The sequence below is a fragment of the Chinchilla lanigera genome, unplaced genomic scaffold, assembly GCF_000276665.1.
Source record: "Chinchilla lanigera isolate Chin_1 unplaced genomic scaffold, ChiLan1.0 scaffold00073, whole genome shotgun sequence".
Classification (NCBI taxonomy): Eukaryota; Metazoa; Chordata; class Mammalia; order Rodentia; family Chinchillidae; genus Chinchilla; species Chinchilla lanigera.
The window spans coordinates 11,005,142-11,025,419 of record NW_004955474.1 but is presented as its reverse complement, the minus strand read 5'-3'; the positions used below and the strand labels follow the sequence as shown (position 1 = coordinate 11,025,419).

Sequence of the window (20,278 nt, the reverse complement as noted above, 5' to 3'; positions counted from 1 at the left end):
GGCTTGGGCGGCGGGGTCCTGATGCACGCGCTGCCCTCAGGGAGTAGCTGTGTAATTTATCTTCTAAAGAGGCGATTTCAGTTGCAGATGTTTCAGTCCATAGTCACTGGGCCCTGTGGCTTTGAGGCAGTGGTAGCAGAGGATGTCACTGGCAGAAGTGCGTTGTGGAGTCCTGTTTACCTCCTGAGGGCTTCCAAGAGCACCATGGCTGGCTACCAAGCCTATAGAAATGGCCTTTGGGAGACACTTATACCAGGTGCCACAGCATAGAGTGAGTGTCCAAGTCTGATGAGATGGGACACTTGTATTACATCCTTGTTACATAAACACTTTATTTAGAATTTTAAGAGAAAAAAAGCAAGAATATTATGCTTGTTATTCACTTAAACCTATGTATACATATATGTTATGAAATGTATATTAGGCTGTTATTACAATGAAATGACAAATTATTACCTGTTAATCAGCATGATTTCAATAGTCCTTATGTATTAAAACACAGAATAAAAAGAAAACTATATTGGCTGAAATACAGTATATATTATGCAATCTACTTACTAATAATCTTAATATTTAGCTTTTCTTGGGCTTTCTTATTGTTAATGAATAATTAATGGCAATGGATATTTATGTACATCTTCTCTCTTGTTCAGATACTTAACTAGGCATTGGGTTGTAGAACAGGGACACCACAAGGCAAACTGTAATTTGGGGAACTGAATTTAATACAGCGAGAAATAACAAGTAATGAGTTTAACACTGAAAGGTAGAAAAGCAAATGTTTACATTATTTTGTCATTCAAGCAGTTCTCGAAAGTAAGAGTTGATCTCAGCAAATATCAATGAATTAATAAGTCAAATATGACTCTTGAAATGAGGCATTCTAGAAGTACAAAGCCACACTCATGGAATCATCCTTCTTATTCATCTAGTCTGGTTTTACACAGGCATTTAAATCCCTGGGATTAGAATTCATAAATTGATGCTATGCATCATGTCAAGTACATGTTAAGCATCTAGTGCTGTAAGGTCCCAAGATTCTGCCTAATGAGGACCAAGGGAGAAGATATATAACATCCATTTTTCCTGGAATTAGAGATCAACCCCTCCTTGGCATAAGTCTTGTCAAGGCAAATTGAACCCTCAGCAACTTCCACAAAGGTGCTCACTGTTTATAGTTGCTCTTTTCTTTCTGTCTAATTACATTATCTGAGTTTTAAAATATAAGTTAAGGAGGACAGCTCATACTGGTAACACTGTTTCAGAATAAAACCTAGGTCCTTATTGTACAGAAGGTTTTACGTACAGCAATTACTTTTTTTTAAATTATCTTTTTGAGGCAGGGTCTTGCTATGCAGTTCAGGCTGGCCTTGAGCTCACTTTGTAACCCAGGATGGTCTCAAACTCGCAGTGATTCTCCTGCCTCAGCCTCCCAAGTGCTGGGATTACAGGCGTGCACCACCACACCCGGCTCGTACAGCAATTACATAGCTGCTCACGCACTAAAAGTGGCAGGCACCACCTCCACACAAAAACTGTAAACATTATGTACTGCAAACATGTATTAATAACAAAATAAAATCATCCTGACAAAAATAATACATTCTTGCTGTGGGTTATTTTGTAATTGCCAAACACTCCTATCAAAGAGGAAGAAAAGTGCTATGGAAATTTACAGCTCCTTCTGCTCAACTCATTGTACATTAAAAACCATTGATCCGTTTCTTGAGATCTTGAAGTGTATCTTATTGCTTTCAAAAAGTATTTCTGGGAGGTCATAAATGTACCATGCCCATAAAATAGGCATCTCTTGAATTTGGGTTATTCATCAGAATCTACTTATTAATTGCCTAAGCACACAAGACCCTTCACATTTACTTTCTCAAGGCATAAGATAAACCAGGGCACGTTCTTCTCAGGCATCAAGATGACAATGTGTGTTCTGAAATATCTTAGCTATGCATTAATGCTTTAAAAGCAGTCACCAAAATGTTAGGTCTCTAACTTCTTCCATTAAGTGAGAATGAAAGGTAAATTGCGAGTAGATCAGGATGAGATAGTAATATTTATTTGAGATAGATAATGAATCGAATATTTTTCCTGTATTTCCAGTGATATTTTAGGTTAATTGTGTGCATTTAAAAAGGTTCTAACATTTTTTTAAATCTCGTGTCCTGATTGTGGTTTGCGGAATATCTAACAAAACAAAAATCTTTTCCTTTGTGGAAAAGGATGAAGCAAGACTGGGTGAGCATTTGAGCAGACCAGCAGGAAAACCTCTCATGTGAGGGTCAGACATGCTCCGAGGCTGAGTACAAAGTCCACTTACCTTGTAACAGGAAATCTTCCATGTTATCCATTTCTACATTTTAGGTTCAAGAAAACAAAACAAATGTGCTTAAACCCAACTTGGAATAGGGTCTTATTTTATACTGAACCTTGAAAAAAATATAGGTCATACATCAAATGCAACAAACTGAAATAGGAGTGACTGGGTGTTCCACAAAACTAACTATTAAACCAAAGGGATAAAAAAAATAAAGTTGCTTTTTAAAATCATTTCTTACCATTTGATTGTGTCATATTTCTGAAAAGTATTTCTGGGTAATCCAGGGATCCTTCACAAATTTGAGTTGATTTGTTTCCTCCTTATGAATGAGGAAATTACCTATAAACAACAACAACAAAAATGGAGTTTGAATGCCATACAGATCACTAACTAGCAGAATTAAGATAGCTCATGATTTATAACTTTTACAATGATGATCATATTTGACTTGGAAAAAAATATACCTGACAACTTTCAGTAAAACTGGTTAGAGACAATGCTTATGGTATCCCCCTTATGTAAAACAGAAAACTGTTGAGTTTGAATTTATTCTTGTGGCCACATATTTTTAATAGTCTATTGTTATGGTTGATACAACTTGGGGAGTCTAGAGGTTTGGCTAAGTGACTCAGCAGTTCTGCATCCTGGGGTGCAAAGGACAGGCCCTTCCTGCTCTAGGATGTTGTTCATTGTGTCAGTGTGAGAAGTTTAGAAGGCTAACTATGTGAGTGCCGCCCCCTGGGTGTGGGCAGCCTTCTTACAATATAAGAGAGGGAAAGAGGCTTGCATGCACTGCCATTCCCCCCTTTGCCCTTGTTGCTTTGTTATCTTCTGCCTCGGAGCCAACCAAGTATGGACTGAAAGCTCCACAAACTGTGAGCTAAATAAACCTTTCCTTCCTTCATTTTGGGGGTTGAGTGTTTTGTCTCAGCAATGAGAGAAAAGTAACTAAGACAGCTATGTAAGATTTTTTCCTAAGGATATATTAAAACCAAAGTTGGCAAAAGAAAAGAACAATGTTAATACTTATTACTTAAAGTGCTTCTTTTAAATTGAGAATTATTTAATATAGTGCTGTTCTACATATGTGTGCACATGCATGTACACTAATATAGCTATTTTCTATATAAACTTTTACTTTATGTATTATTTGTGTGGCTTTCAAGGAGTATTTATTAAAGGTATAGAGCACATAAGGTCAATACCACATATTGGAGCACTGTTCTGAGGCACCCAGGGAGATAGACAGTTAAGAGAATATAAGTCATGTCTGTAAAATGCTCAAGTACTATAAGTCAAAGTCATGATGCTGTTAGAAAGGATTTTGTGGTCATAATGGAAGTGGAATTGTTGGGAAAGTCAGACATGAATTTTAAAATGTGTAAAAGCAAAAGACCGCAGAGGTCTTGATAAATGTGTGTGTGTGAGGCGGTGACATGGGATATTATAGACAAGGGGAGCTTCACAGGTAGAAGCCTTGAGGCTGAAGACATCTTTGCTTGGTCAAGGACATAAAAGACCTTTGAGGTTACAGAACACAGGAAGGAGATGTTCTCAGAGATGAGAATGCACAGGGGCCAGGTCACATAAGTTTAATGTCTATTCACTCTAAGATAAGCTCTTCTAGAGATGTTCTACAACTCATCTGTTTTATATGCCACTTTTCTATCCAACGTTAGATACTCATTCAATGCACTTTTAAATCATTGTTTAATTTCCTTCAGCCTTTTGGTTCTTCAAAACCTGAAACTGTCAAGAAAGCCAGCATGACAATAAGAGAAAACTCAGCTGTTAGGAAGATTAAAGGCAGAAAAAGAAGGCCCCAATTTTCCCGACACTTTCCACCTCAAACCGGAAGAAAACCAGAAGAAACTGGAAGAAAAGATAACTCTTCCTAATCTGGACAGTAGTCATGCCTAGACTAACAAGAATAACAGTTCCTATAAGACTACGAGACACCCAGATAGTGAGCTAGATGCAGCAAGGGCCTCATAAATATTTGAAATAATAAAATATAGCTTTCGGGGTGGGGAGCACCAGTCTTCTGACCGGTGGCTCACTCCCTGCCTCGTAGGCCCCGGAAGGAGGGCTTCCAGCGCACAGGGAGCCACGGGCGGGGAGCCCCGGTCTTCTGGCTAGCTTCCTGCCTCGTAGGCTCCTGGAGGGAGGGTCCCCGGCGCATGGGGAGCCATGCAGTGGCGAGCGCTGTTGCGCACCGGCCCTTAGGCCGGATGCCGCCGCTCAATTGAGATCTATCATGACACAGAGAAATAGTGACACAATCGGCCCACCATGCAATGACTGCAGATGCCCAACCACGGACGTGTGTGAATCATTCAAACTTTGAACAACATGCCATACAACGGGACACTCTTGCTCCTGCCATTGGCAACCAGAAAGGTCCAGAGCCAGCGGAGGAGCAGCTGCTGAACAAGGACTCAGAGAACATGAGAATGCAGACTAAGCCCACGGAGTCAGAGGTCCAGTGGACTGGGGTCACGAGAGCCGCTTGGAAGCTGTAAACCAGGAGGACCTTGCAGAATCCCTGCAGAGACTCAATGGAAGCCATTCTTTCCCTGACAGTACAGGCTGTGGTGGAGCTCGGGAGAAGTCTGCAGCAGGATTCCTGCCGCCCGTGCTGACAGTTGGGGAGAGGACACTAACTGGTTGTGGGGTCCCAATGTGATGGGAGGCTGGAGAGAAAACGCTGCAAAAAATGGCTTTCGCCCCAGACGGCTCACTCGATTTTTGACAACCCTTAGGGTGTAACTACTTGTTAGATCCTTCTTGTGTATCTCTGTATTCCTGAGAAACCACTTTGAAGATACCACCATGTATTACAGCAGTCATTGATATTTTCTTACTAATCTATCAATAACTCTGCAATGTTTGCATTGTTCCTATCCTAGTTCATAAATGGATCCATGTTTATTATTATGTGTTTCCTACAACAACCATTGAGAATTATTGAATGATTATTCAGTAGGTCACTCATGTATAGTTCTATTTATATTCTTTAGAAGCCACTTTGAAGATACCTAAGTATAGTACAACAACTATTGATAATCTCCTACCTCTTTTGTCTGTAACTCACTATCATTTGTCTATTTGTTTTCCTGAGAAACTATCTTGTAGATAACAATATGTAAAACAATAACCATTGATAATTTCCTACCACTTTGTCTGTAATTTGGTAAGCCCCCCCCATTATTATGTTATCCTTCTTTTACTCTTTAAAATAATAAAATAAAATAAAATATAGCTTTCATCGAGTACTTCCTGTAGTACTAGGTACTTCAGCAGAAACTTACATTAGTACACACAAGTCTTTCTTGTATCTCTTGTGTTACATAGTTTCAGAGATAAGGGAAGCTGAAGAAAGCAGTTGGAAGCAGGATTCAAACTCCGTCCCTGACTGGGATGCATCTTCACTAAGCCATCTTCCCCCTCTGCCTTTTCATACCTCCCCCTGGTATTCTAGAATGTGAAGCATAGTGTGTGTTTCAGTCATAATTCCAAAGAATCCCGAACATTCAACGAATGAGGGCTTTACTATTTCTTCTGATTACCTACTACGCTGCCAGGAACTAGGGGACCTAGCTTCTGCCCATAATTTGGAGCTGCCCTTTGAGTTATGAAGCAGGGTAGCTACATGAAATCAGTAGCCTGCAGTCTCTTCAGGATGGACTCACCTTGTCATTAGAAGGGTCTAGGAGGTCAGGTGTTCTGCTAGGTTTCCTTGCACTTGTTTTCATATTATAGTGTTATTTATTTCCCATGATCTGAACACAGGAGGTGAAGAGACTGTCAGGGATGGCATCTCTCAAAAGGCAGAGGAGCCTCTCCACCCTGAAATACCACATAGGCAAAAGCTGCAACTTTGAAGCCCTCACTGAGAGAGGAAGTTGAAGTGAAGCTTGAAGAATTAGGATTTTTCTTTTACACTTTGTGATAATTCCCTCTTTAGGTAGTCATTTTGAAACAGAAACATTGATAGAGAGCTTTAAAAATAAGATATTTAAATTAAGCTATTCTTTCAGCTTCTTCATGGTGAAAGTAAAAACTGTCACCCCTATCCATCCTGGTGCTAGGAAAATTTCAAGAATGCCAGACTTTCTCTGGGTCAACAATTCTCTGGTCCTGGTAGTGGGTGCACAGCCTACTGAATCAATAGATGTATATTTCCCAGCTTTTGTTCCAGCCTCTCTGTTAGTTGAAGCTTTTGTATGTGCCTACCAGCTGCCCGATCAATTTGGCCAAATTTTGAATAAAGCCATTTTCCTTCTATTTTATTCATTTCTTCATATTCTTGATGGCTGTCAGCCACACAACTCCAAAGAACTGTCTACTCCAATTATGGAGGCTGAGAAGGCCCATAATTTGATTTCTGTGAGCAGAAGGCTCCCCCACCCCACCCAAACTTGGTTTCAATCTGACTCTGGAGGCCAGAGAACCAGCAGAAACCAGGCTTGAGGCTCCAATTGAAGTCTAAATACCTGAAAACCATAATAACTAACATAGCATGTGATGGATGCTCAAGCTCAAGCACAAAATGATCAAAATGCCCAGTACTTTTTTTACATGCCCAGCATTAAAATAAACAAAAGCAAATAATAACAAACACTAGCATAGATGGGGAGAAAAAGTACTTTTATACACTGATGGGAGAATATAAATTTGTATATCCATTAATGAACACAGTATAGTGGTTCAATAGAAAAATTAAAAATAGAACTACCATATGAGCCAGTGATCTCATGTCCTTGCATTTATTTGAAGGAAGTAAAGTTAGTATGCAGAAGAGACACCTATTCACCCATGTTTATTGCAGCATTATTCATAAGAGTCAAGCTGCAGAATTAGCTTGGTTGAGCATCAACAGATGAATGGATGAAGAAAATATGGTATAGGTATAAGATGGAATATTACTTGGCCATAAAGAAGAATAAAATCATGTAATTTGCAGGAAAGTACTTGGAATGGGATAACATCAGGTTAAGCAAAGCAAGACAGACTGAGAAAGACAAATATCACATGTTTTGTAACATGTAGAAACTTGAAAAAAAATTGACTTGAAACTACGATTATTAGGGAAGGCAATGGCGTCCATAGATTGGGGGATGAAAGTATAAGGCTAAGAAAGGTAGAATGGGATGTGGAAATAAAGTGTATCAGTTAGGGTTCCCTAAAAGAAAATAATATGATTATATATATTCATCATATACATATGAATTTACAAAGTAGAAGAATTGGAGGAGCCATTCAAAAGTTAAAGACATGAAGCTCACAGCAAAGCTGTCCTTGTGTCTACATCAAAAAGTCCAAAGGTCTGGAAGGCTAAGGAGTCTGTGCTGGAAGCCCAGAGATGCATGTCCAAAGGCTGTGATGAAGACTGATGCTCCTATGAGGAAGCAGAAGTGATGCTTCCTTCTTCTTTCCCTTTTTATTCCATCTAGGCTACAAGCCTATTGGTCAGTGGCACCCATACCCAGGTGGGTCTTCCATCTTCAACAAGTCAGTCATATAGATTCCTCCCAGAACTGTGCTAAACCAATCAGCTGTTTCTTATTCAAGTTGATATCACAGCAAACTGTCACATAAAGTATGATATGTGTATTCATGGAAAGTTCACAGTGAAATCTACTTGTCCATTAATATGTGCAACTAATATGCATTAATAATTTATATGAGAATAGAAGATTCAACCTTCCTTCCTCTGTTCTTTGCTTTAGTTAGATCCTCAGTAGATTGGATAATATGCACCTGTTTGGTGAGGGACACTTTACTCGGTCTACTGATTCAAATGAACACATCTTCTGGAAATACTGTCATAATCTTTAGGAATTGGGAAAAGCCAAATTGTTTGTGCTACTCTCACAAATCTCTACTCATTTTAGAATACTGGTGACAACTGTTATGTGTTTCTCACCTGCATGCACTAAGTGATTTTCCACTGTGCCAAACTCGGAATGTTGTAACTCAATGCAATTCTGATATTACTTACTTGGAGTTAGTGTTAGATCTTATAAGTTGAAAACGCAGTCCCAGAAAAACGTGCAAGTACTAGGTTGTTACCTGTGTAGTCAAACCTCTGTATCTACTGGTTCCAAATCCACCGATCAACCAGCAACAGATGAAACATTTGGGAAATGTTATGTAGTCTTCATGTTGTGGAGGAATTACCCCATGGTTTCTATGTTTTTTAAATACTGTATTATATCAACAGGTTAGGAATTTGTTTTATAAACTACACTTAAGTCTTATATTTTGCACCATCTTTGGGGCAAGGCATCGAGGCACTGACTCCCAATGCACGTGTATGAAAAGGGAGGGTGTGAAAATGGAGGGGAAATTAGAACATCTTAGCGGGCCCAGAGCATCACTGTTTAGCTCAGCAGTAATTGCTGGAAGTGGAGATGAGTGTCAGAGAACGGGAGAATGTGCCTGAGAACCAGGGCTTCAACTCATAGACTACACAGACCATGGGCACGCTATGAGATCTCTGCACTTTGCAACGGGGCTCATTTGCTGATGGAGGAAACTGAGTGATGCCAACACTAATATGATGTGCTCTCCAGGGACAAGTTGATCCACACATTAGAACTTCTCCTGTTTGAGAGCCGTGAATGGGACAAGTAAAAGCGGCACTGGTCCACAGAAAGATGTCAGATACAGACATCCCTCACAACCCCTATCAAAGCAGTCGCCCTTAAATGTCTCTGCTGGCATTGAAATGGGCAAGGCGTAGTCTTCTAAGGACTGTGCTTGACCTCAGAATCTGCCACAGTCAAAAATCATGTAGATATCCATCCCTGTTGTCCACACCTAGGGAAGTAGGTGGGCTCATCTGTTTCATCTTTTGCCTTGAGGTCTGGCCCACACTGGAGGTGTCTGTCTCCCCCACAGTTGCAAGGTATCTCATCTTGTGCACTGGCTTCAAGGGCCTGTCCCTGTCTGACTACTTATAATATTTGTATCTAACTGTGCTGCCTATAACATAAATATTCATGGTTTTTTTCATATTACATATTTTCAAGTATCAACATTATCAAAGTTTCATTATAGTTTATACCGCTTTTTAACAAGACTAAACTTAACATGTTTTTAATTAAAAATATAACCTTCGAGAGTATTAACTGTTTAAAGAAGACAAGTTTGTTTTCTGTTTTTTTGTTTTCTGGTGTTCATTATTCCAGGAGGACAAGCCTTTCTTGGGACTCACATCCCAATAAATAAAAGTTTGTCAATAAATAAAGTGGTCCATAAATGAATCCCCTAGCTGGGGTCTAAGGCTTAGGCCTAACGAGGAGAGCGGGTAAGAAACAGCAATGATCGAGGCCACCCCTAATTCCAGGAAAGCTGCTCCTTGATTCCGTGGAAGATTCAGCCCAGAGCCCACACTGAACAGCAAATGGACCGGGAGGGCTTTTTTGTTTTTTTCCAGACATCTACTATGCTCTACCTGACTTTGAACACCAGTTGTGTAGACATATTTGAGGATCACCTACATTCTAACATGCAACCACAATTCATTCCATTACTAGCAATGAACATCTAGGCTGGTTCCACATCTTGAATATTGTGAATGGATTATCAATAACATAGGCATGCAGGTATGCCTAACACATGCTTCAGTTATATACCAAGGAATGGTATAGTTGGATCAAATGGAGCTCTGTTTCTAGTGCTTTGAGGACCTTCCATAGTAATTTCTGTAGTGCCTGTACTAATTTACATTCCTACTTGCAGTATAGAATCATTTTCCCACCCACCCACCCACCCCCATTCTAGTCAGCATTTATAGTTTTGTATTCTTCATGGTCACTGTTCTGACTGGGATGAGATGGAATGTCAATGTAGTTTTGATTTGTATTTCCCTAAAGGCTAAAAGATATTGAAAGCTTTTTCTTACATTTATGGGTCACTTTTGTTCTTTGGGGAAGTATCTGTTCAATTCACTTACCTATTTATTGACTGAACTATTCTTCTAGCGTTGTTTATTGATTTCTTTATATATTCTAAATATTAATCATCTGTCAGAAGAGAAGCTGGCAAAAACATTTCTCGCATTCTGCAGGAATTCTCTTCATTCTGTTGGTTGTTTCTCTTGCTGTTCACAAACTTTTTCATTTGATGTCCCATTTCTTGAATCTTACTGTTATTTCCTGTGTTGTTGAAGTACTATTCAGGAAATCCTTATCTGTGCCTATGGCTTCAAAAATTTGTTTTTTTGCTTTATTGTAGCAATATCCAACTTTCAGGTCTTATATGTAGACTTTTGATCCACTTTGAATTAATTTTTTGTAAAGGGAGAGAGAGATAGGGGTCTAGTTTCAATCTTGTACAGATAGATATCTAGTTTTCCTAGCACCATTTATGAAAGAGGCTGTCTTAACTAAAATATGCTTATAGCCTCTTTGTAAAAAAATCAGATAGTTTTAGTGTGTGGTTTTGTTTCTGTGTCCTCTATTCTACTCCCCTGGTCTATGTATCTATCTTTGTTGAAGTATCATGCTGTTTTGTTATTGTGGCTGTGCAGAGCAAATGTGAAGCATCCAGGTTTTACTTTTTTCTTGCTTAGCTTTGCTTTTGTTCTTCTAGGTCTTTTGTGTTTCCATAATATTTTAGTTTTTTTTTTTTTTAACCTTTGGAAGAATATCATTGAATGTTTGTGACGAGTACACTGAAAATGTAGATTGTGGTTGGCAATACGACCTTTTCAACAATATTAATTTTCCTGATACTTGAACATGGATCTTCTACCACATATTCTTCAATATCTTTCTTTAGTGTTCTATGATTTTCATTGTAGAGTTTTTCTCTTCCTTGTTTAGATTTGATACCTACGTAGTTTATACTTTGGTAATATTTTGGTTAGTAATTTAAATTTCATAATATTCTAGCAGAGAAAATTCTCAAGCATTTATTAATGTTCTTATTCCATGTAAATCTGTGATTGCACTGAAGCTTCACAAACACATCTGGATGGTCCACAGAGTAGCAGTTCCAGAAGAATGAAATATAGTTTCAAGTGACTGTGATCCATAGTATTATAGCACTAACGTCCGTGTAAAACTTAACAGTCAGAATAGGTAAAATATTACGTGAAATACAATAATGAAATTCATAAATCTCTAGAAACTAAGGCTTACTCAACAGATTAAAAATCATATCAATGCCTTGTAAATAAAGCTCTTATAATTCATTCTTCTAAAAGAATATTTACAGATGATTTATAATGTGGTTCTGTAGTAGAATAAAAAGAACTAGTCCTCAGGCAGCTCAGAGTTAACTTTTGAATAGAAGAAAATAAATTTTTGGCAAAGTTTTCAGATTAGTCTAATTGAGAAAATACTTTGAGAGATGGCAAGGTATGAGGCAGTTATTTTTATAGATATAGCTTACCTTGAGATCTAAAAGATGACAAAAAAAACCTTATGTGAACTTCTAGTGAGAAATGTTTGAGAAGAAAGGAAAAGTAAATGTGAAAAGTCTAACTTTGTAAATGGACTTGGCATGTTTAGAAATAAAAACCACAAGAGAAGCACAATAAGAATACAGTCAGTAAACCAACAGGAAACCATCCATCTCAGGAAGCACTTAATAACAAGTTTGCATTTTATTCCAAGCATGACTGACAGGTATTGGAGGATCTTAAGTAGAAGAGTGAGTTCTACGATATTATTTATGTCATTCACAGTTTTTAAAGTGCCAAGCATCACTGAATGGGAAACATAGATACAAGTGAAAAATTTAAAATTCAGAAATTTAGAGAAGTGTACATGAGAAAGGACAAATGCACACTAGACTTGACATTATGCAGTGGAATAAAACACGTAAGTAAATTATTTACTGGCTGTCATGATTTAAATAGTTCTGAAAGAGAAGAGCTGATAGTAACACCATAACTATAGTATTGTAGTTCCAGACATTTTATGTGGTCACAGTCATGGGAGAGTAATCTTTGCCTAGTGTAGCCTAATCAGGCAATTAAGCCTTTGAGACTTTGTTCCGTGTGTTGTGCTGTATTACTCAGTAGGACTCTAGAAGTTATTGGATGGTCCACAATGGCAGACATTTTATAGTCTTTGGGAGATCTAATGATGTAGAAATTCATGAACACTGTGATACTCAGACTTAAATGACAGCCAAACAAAAAATTTAAGTTCAACCTTATGCATCTAAATTATCATGCAGTCAGTTCCCAGGCTTTAAGTTGGAATCTGAGAATGGCCCAGGAAGACTGTAAGTTAGATTAACTCTCAGTTTACATCACTGTGATTATTTCTGGCAATTCCAGGTCCTGTGGATTGATCCATACAATGTGAACAGCAAATTAAGAAGCACTGACATAGCCGTGCATCCACATCCTTGCCTAATGGGCTCCCACTGAGAACACACACAGTGTTTACTCTGTGGTCGGAGAGTATTCTTCTCGTGCAGAGATTTTAGGAAGAAACATTGAGCAGACTCAGACTGTGCTCAATTCTTCATGCTTGCTCTTTTTCATCTTACCTGGTTATCTTAAGTCTTTAACTACATGTTAGTGAGGAAGTGTACTTGTTGGCAATCTACTGCAAAATAAAATTTCAGTCCTCACTTTCCTGCAGCTTTTAGCTACTACATAATATCTCAGACATTAAAATGGTATATCATAAGCTCCGGTGTAAAATGTTAACTTACCTTTATATCATGTGAGGTGCTTAGCTAAGGAAAAGGGAATGCAGAATAGTGGAAGGTAATTATAGATACCAGTTATGACTACATGCTAATTACTGATATAAGGATTCTAGTGTTATAATCATTTTTTTCCTCAGTTTGGGAGTGTCTTGGTTACTTTTCTCTCATTGTGAGACAAAATGCCTGACACCCAAAATTAAGGAAGGAAAGGTTTATTTAGCTCATAGTTTGTGGAAGTTTCAGCCCATAATCAGCTGGCTCCAAGGCAGAGTGGCACATGGCAGAGGTCAACAGTTCATGGCCGTGGAAAACAGCAAAAGCAGCAAGAGAAGAAGATGGAGGAAGAAGCCTCTTTTCCTCTCATATTATAAGCAGGGGGCCTGTAGCACTCACATAATCTCCATGTCCTCCTCTTGCAATGAGTCAGGATGAATACAAAGTAAAGACCCTGGCCCCTTGCCTAGTTGCTTATTTAACCTTCTAAACTTCTCAGGATGACACAATGAGCAGCATCTCACAGCAGTAAGGGCATGTCCTTTTCACCCCAGGATGTAGAACTGCTGAGTCACTTAGCCAAGCCACTAGAGTCCTCAAGTTGACACAATGTATCAACCATAACAGGTATGTGTGTTACGTGTGTGTCTTTCTTATTCTCTTGATTTCTTCTTTTGCAAAATAAGATCTGAGATAAATGATATATTTATATAAATATACATATACAGGTTGTTCTGTTCCTCTAGAGAATTCTGAATAAATCTATTTCTACTCCAAAACAATATAAGCCATGTTGGGATACAAGTAGGCTATGCTGTGCCAGGCACGGGCAACCTTGTGACTTGCCTGGGTTGCAGTGAATGAAAAGAAATCATCTTGGGTAACAAATAAACTATATAATATAGTTAATGTAGAAAGTAACAGAAATATCTTTTTTGTTACTATAACTTTTTGAAGGGAGGGCAAGTGTTCTACTAAAATTAGCCAAGTAAGTTAACATGAGAGCTAAATGAATTATTCCAGGGCTCTAACTACAAAAATAAATGACAGAAAGACTCCAGGGAAAGAGAACATCATATTAACGCTGTACCAAAAGCAAGTCTAATAAAATCATATTATGTTGTACCACTGGTATCACAGTTGCTCAGGACTAATATGGAAATTGAAATCACAATCTGATTACTATATACAGCTTCTGACACATCTTCCTAGCTCTCTAAGTGAGCTCCTTGGTCCAAACTGAGCCATAAAAGATTATAAATATATAAGAAATTCTTTGGTAAAATCATTCTATCAGAAATTTTACATTTTCATTGCTGCCCCGGGCTCTTTGACCATAATAACACTCTGCCACCAACGAGAAGGGAAAATAGTGCGTGTGACATCAAATTCTGTCTTTATAGCTCGTATTACATTTTTTTAGTCAATGTTCAAAGAGAAAAACACTTCATCTTTTGAACCTAGTTTAGGTGATAGCTAAGCAGAGCAAGAATATTTGCACCTCCAACTGGAAATGCTTGAATGAGCCAGGAGTAACAGGAAGTTTTTCTATAGAAATCACATCTGTATTTTAGGCTTAAGAAAACAACACCCAGAAAAAAAATAAATTAAAATCAATATGAGATAGCATCCTATAGTATTATATATTAAACTTTGAATTAAAATGTAGCTAATATATCAACTAGGACAAACAGAGAGTATTGGTCAAGTGTTCCACAAAACTAGGAAGATAAAGACACAAAAGAAACAAAAACTAATCTACAAAGTTAGCTATTTTCATTTGGCAGATTATTCCTAGTTGATTTTCTAGAAAACCCTGGGGGTCTCTCCAAAATTTGACTTGTTCCCTTCCTTCTTCAAAAACACATAAATAAGCCTATAAAGATAATTTGGTTGCTTGGTATTACACACCTCACTAATTCAGTGAACTAAAATGACTCATGATTCTGGAGTACTTTGCAATTCCAACATTTGTTAAGATTTATTAAAGAAGGTCTTTAAGGTATCTTTCCCATGTAAGACTAAAAACACTTAACTGTCAGTTTATTCTGGGAACTATATAGTTTTTACTTGGACTAACAAACTATTTCTCTAAGAACTTGTAAAGACAAAATTTGGAAAAAGAAAAAAAGCATTGTTGCTCATTAACTGAAGTTAATGAAACCCTATTGAATGTATCTGCAGAGCTGCATAGATGCACACATATGCACCCATGCATATTGATATATAAATATTCACATATTATAAAGACAGTGTTCTGTCTTTCATGGAATACTGATTGAAGCACTATACCATACACTAGAAAAAAGGATTAAAACAAATATATTCCAATATATTGCCTTAATGATATATTAAACATGTATAATGTATATATAAAAATAATTATATCACATATTACAAATGTATTAAGTTCTATGAGTAATAATATGTATAATGTATTAATTGTACCATAAGGAAGGATTGGCATGGGCTTAGAGAGTAGTGGTGGTAGCTTTTTTTTAACTCAAAACTCAGATTGGAGTAAAAAAAAAAATGCATCAAATCAGCCCGGTCAGAGAGTCCTGTGTGTGTGGAGTAAGTAGTTAATTCACGGAAAAGAAAAACCATCGAGGTTACTCGGGAGAAGAGAGAGAGAGCCTTAGAGACAAAGACACCGAGGTGCGCAAGGGCCACTTCATATAGCTCCATGGCTCTCTGCCTATGAACTAAGCTCCTTTGTAGATCTGACCCACAACCCTCCTATTTTAGTGCTACTTTTCTACCAAGTGCAAAAACCCACTGATGTCATTTTTCATTTAATTTTTTATTTCCTTGTGTTTGTTCATTGTACGAGGCCTCAGTAATGTTGGGAATCTCAGGGTTGCATGAAAAGAAAGTTGTGCTGTTGGAAAGAGTTCAGGAAGGACAAAGAACCCCTGATTTGCCTCACACTTCTCAAGCGTCACGTCTACTCACTAGATATCTCCACTTGCTAAAGCAGAAGACTTGGTGCCTCCTTGTCCTGAACTGAAAAGTCGTCCTGCCCAGACTACCTGGATTAACAGTACATAAATAAAACCACATGACACTCGCGAAGGGTTCTGTCAGATATTTGAAATGATAAAATCTAACTTTCGCTGAGGAGTTTCTGCAGTCTCAAGCACTGTTCCAACCCCTCGCATTAACACATAGAATGCTTGGCTTTAACTCTTGTGAAGCTTGTAATAATCGTACGACTTCAGAAATGAGACACCTAAGGTAAGCTATCTGAAGAAAGCAGGTCAGAGTCCAAGGTTGTGAACTAGAAGAGGCAGGATTTGAACTCAGGCAGCCTCATTCTGGAGCTAGTACTCCTAGACGCCAAGACATTTTCCCCACTCTACCTTTCCTATGTCTCTGTTATTCCAGAATGCTCAGCATACTTTGGCCTCTAGCCATAAAGTCAATTAACTCTCACCTTTCAAGGACAGCTAGGGAAGCACGAGTCTGCACGGGACCAAACCAGAGCCGGAGTCATAGGTCAAGGAGCGATTTATTGCCTGGCGTCTCTCAGGGACTAAGACCCACCCAAGAGCCCGTTACAAAGCGCTGTTCCCACTGTTCTGTTGTTTCTATTCTACGGGGCAATTTTTCACTGGAAATCAGCACAGAGCAAAGCTACAGAAGCAAAAGCAATGCTTGTAAAGGAAATGATGAGTGATCAAGAAGGCGGGAACTCCAGGCAAGCCTTATCAAGTCCGCTGTGCTCCACCGACGTGCACCTCACCCCTGACACCGAGCGCCACTTGGCTTGCGGGGTCAGTTTTTCAGACCGTGAGCACCGTGTGCTACGCTGTGAACCAAGCACAGGGACTTTGCTGGGACGCGCCTGTACAAACCCTGCAGGCGCTGTACAAACCGGGTCGCCACTAGAGGGCGACAGAGAAAGCCCTTCGGTGGACGTTTCTGCAGATGCCTGGCTGTCAAGCGTGGCACAACATTCTTTCTCTGGTGGGGCAGGAAAGGGCCCTGGCAGTGCACTCTCCAACCCCGGGGGCTTCTGGTTTTGTTTTCTGGGTCCTCACCGTGCAACAGGGCTACCTTTCCTTGCCCTGCGTGCTTGTCTCCGGTGGAGACAATACCCTCGCCAGGGGCCATCCTGCAACTCTCGGCCCATTTCCTTGTTTGGGGCCCTGCCTGGGACGTGGACACCATCCGGGATGGGTTGTCTGCGAGAAGCTCCTTTTACTCTGGCCTTGACGTACATTCAAAGACTCCTGTGACATTTCTTAGAGGAGGAACAGAGCATGGATTAAGATATTCAAATAATCTGCCTGTTACGTTCTTTCAAAGTACTTAAATAGCTTTCTGTCCAGTCCAGGTTTATTTTTGTTTGTTTTTTGGTTTTGTTTTTAAAGTTATATTAAATAGGATAAAGCCAGCGTGGCGGCGCACCGCTGTAATCCCAGCACTCGGGAGGCTGAGGCAGGAGGATCCTGGAGAGTTAAAGGCCACCCTGGGCTACAAAGTGAGCTCAAGGCCAGCCTGAACTGCACAGCAAGAACCTGTCTCAAAATAAAGGACAAAAAACAAATTAAATAGGACAAGAAAGATATAATGTGCTTATTCTGGCTTACCTAGATGTGGAGTCTGGTTTGTTTTTTCGTCTCTTACTCTTTTTATATTATATTGAGTAATTGTTATGAACTTATATGTATGAACACAATGAACTTGACATCAAATGAGGTATTTAATGAAGATTAATTACAATTTACAGACACGGTAAATGTTTGACATTTGCAGGCAGTTGTATAATCTTCACTTTGGAAGTTTTCAGTTTATTACCTGATAATCCACAGATTATCTAAATAATATTTTAAGAGTTTTTCAATGTAAATATTTATTAAAATCTGTATATGGAGGTATCTTTCTCTATCATCCTCAAACTAAATCAAAGAAGTGCAATTATATTGATTTAGTAGAGAAGTACCTGTTATTGAACCGTAAGTAAACCCTAGATATCAAACTAACTAAGCTTAGAGGATGATTTTCAGTGTTTCCAATTTAGTTATGCTCCAGTAAATGTGAGATGTGAATAATAAATTATTTCATAGTTTTCTACTAATATTTCACTCTTATAAATCTGTGGATGTAATAGGTTGTGCCTACAGATTTCACTCACTCCTGTATCTGTGCGGTCAAATTTTGGGGAGTTATACATTTTGGGAGATGTCTTGTTGTCTTATGATTCTTGTGTTACCATACTGACAGTTGTAGATTAGTTTGGATAAGGGTCTTACCCAGTGTTCTGGAGTTCTCCTTCATCAGTGACTTTCTCCTGCTGGTGGGATCTTGGCTGTTGATATGACTCACCAGGAAAGTGGACCCACGACATAGTCAAAGTGGGGGATTCAATCCCAAGCACTGTGTTATGAGAACAACTTCCAGTAATATCAACCTCCCAAGAACCAACTTTAAAAATTTTCTCTACTTTTTTACTTACCCAAGATAAAGTAATAGTAATAATGTAAGCTAGGTTAGGAAAACAGAAAAAAGAAATTAGGAAAAGAAGGAAGATAAAACCAGGGGAAAGAACAATTGACTCTAGTATGACCACAGCCACAAGAAATAATATCATACCTATACTTTTCTGGTGGGTTTTTTTTTTTTGGAGCGTGTTATGGATTGTGTCTAGATGTCCCCCGCAAAGCCTCATGCAATCATGGGGTGGGCTTCTAGAGTTTGTGATTGATTCATGGTCCAATGCTGCGATTACGGGTGTGAGTACTACATATGCCCTAGGGTGAGTAACCTGCACCCAATATAAAGGACAGGAGTCTTCACTCTTGCTGTGCTCCTCCTTTTTGCTCTTGTTACTTTTGCTATTTTCTACCACCATGAACTGTTGCCGTCTGCCATTTGCCACACTGCCTTGGAGCCAGCTGAGTGTGAACTGAAACCTCCACAAACTGTGAGCTGAATAAACCTTTTCCTCTTTTTGAGGTGTCAGGTATTTTGTCTCAGCAAAGAGAGAAAAGTAACCAACGCAGTATGTGTTATATGTATGGGGTGTGTGTTTGTAAATGTTTACAAGCACTATTGTTTTTATTTTTTACTATTTTAACATGTCAAGTTATATTCTTGCACCTTGGGGAATGTTTGATAGGGTGCATTAAATTTGTGTTTCTATTACTTCACTAACTGGATTCAACGTCCCTATATCTTCCATTGCTTTCTAGTTATATTCCTTCCCATCTTTTTTCTCTTCTTCTCTGCTCACACCCTCTTGATTCCCTTCTTTTCCTCCTTTATTTCTTGTGTATAAATGTTACCATTAAAACTTATTTTTACCTTTCTCTTCTAGTGGGTAATAGGCACAATGTATATTTTTGTGTATGCCAACTTAAGTTCTCAACAACTTCTTTTGACACAATAAGACATTTAAAAATTTTCTAGACTTTTATTTTGATATGATTAAAACAGTACATTTTCTATCTACTGATTTCTAAACCACATAATAACAAATTACAAAGGAAAAACAAAGGAAAAAAATAAAAGAGAAGAAATATACCATAAAACTATCAGATAAACTCACTAGCGAAGAAAAATCAGAAGAAATAGGCACTATCTAAAGAGGAATAGGTTACTATCAAAGACAAAGCTGGCTTCACAAGTTGTTCAGATCTTATAGTTTTTTTTTTTTAATTAGTGCATCTTCATAGGACAAAATAGTGACATTTGTTTCAGGGGATTAAAGCATAGGTATGTCTTGATAATTTTCAATCCCTGTCTATTGTTCACCCTTCCTTATCCTAGTCCCTGTTCTTGTCTCTGGGAGCCTATTTTCTAATTTTCCTATCATCCTTCATTATTAATTAATTAATTAATATTTTAGGTTTCTTATATAAAGAAAATGTGATATTTATTTATTTATTTATTTTTGTCTTTTTGATTCAGGGTCTCGCTATGCAGTTCAGGCCGGCCTTGAGCTCACTTTGTAGCCCAGGCCAGTCTTGAACTCTCAAAGACCCTCCTCCCTCAGCCTCCCGAGTGCTGGGATTACAGGTGTGCACCACCACGCTGGCTTTGTCCTGTTTAATCTAACTTTAAAAACAAACAACAAAAAACAAAAATAAACCTGGACTGGATGGAATGCTATTTAAGTACTTTGAAAGAACATAACAGGCAGATTATTTCACCCAGCGAAAATGTGATATTGAACTTGTTCTGATTTTATTTTGCTTATCAGGAAGGTCACAAGTTCTACCTATTTTCCTGAAAGTGACACGAATTCATCTTTCTCTATTACTGAATTAT

The 20,278-nt window shown here is 38.4% G+C and overlaps 1 protein-coding gene across 4 annotated transcripts in view; it reads right to left on the bottom strand.

Moving 5' to 3' along the window:
* Positions 1-20,278, bottom strand: part of LOC102018719 (phospholipid scramblase 2-like) — a 76,385-nt gene that overhangs the window by 41,978 nt on the left and 14,129 nt on the right. For 3 of the 4 annotated variants that reach the window (XM_005401433.1, XM_005401436.1, XM_005401435.1), the window contains exons 1-2: positions 5,641-5,793; positions 2,568-2,668 (exon numbers count right to left, since the gene is read on the bottom strand). In XM_005401433.1, coding sequence (XP_005401490.1) covers positions 2,568-2,583 — 16 coding nt within the window. In that variant the 5' untranslated portion in view covers positions 2,584-2,668; positions 5,641-5,793. Of the gene's footprint in view, positions 1-2,567; positions 2,669-5,640; positions 5,794-20,278 lie in introns of those variants that run through there. The other variant, XM_005401434.2, reaches the window with a different exon arrangement.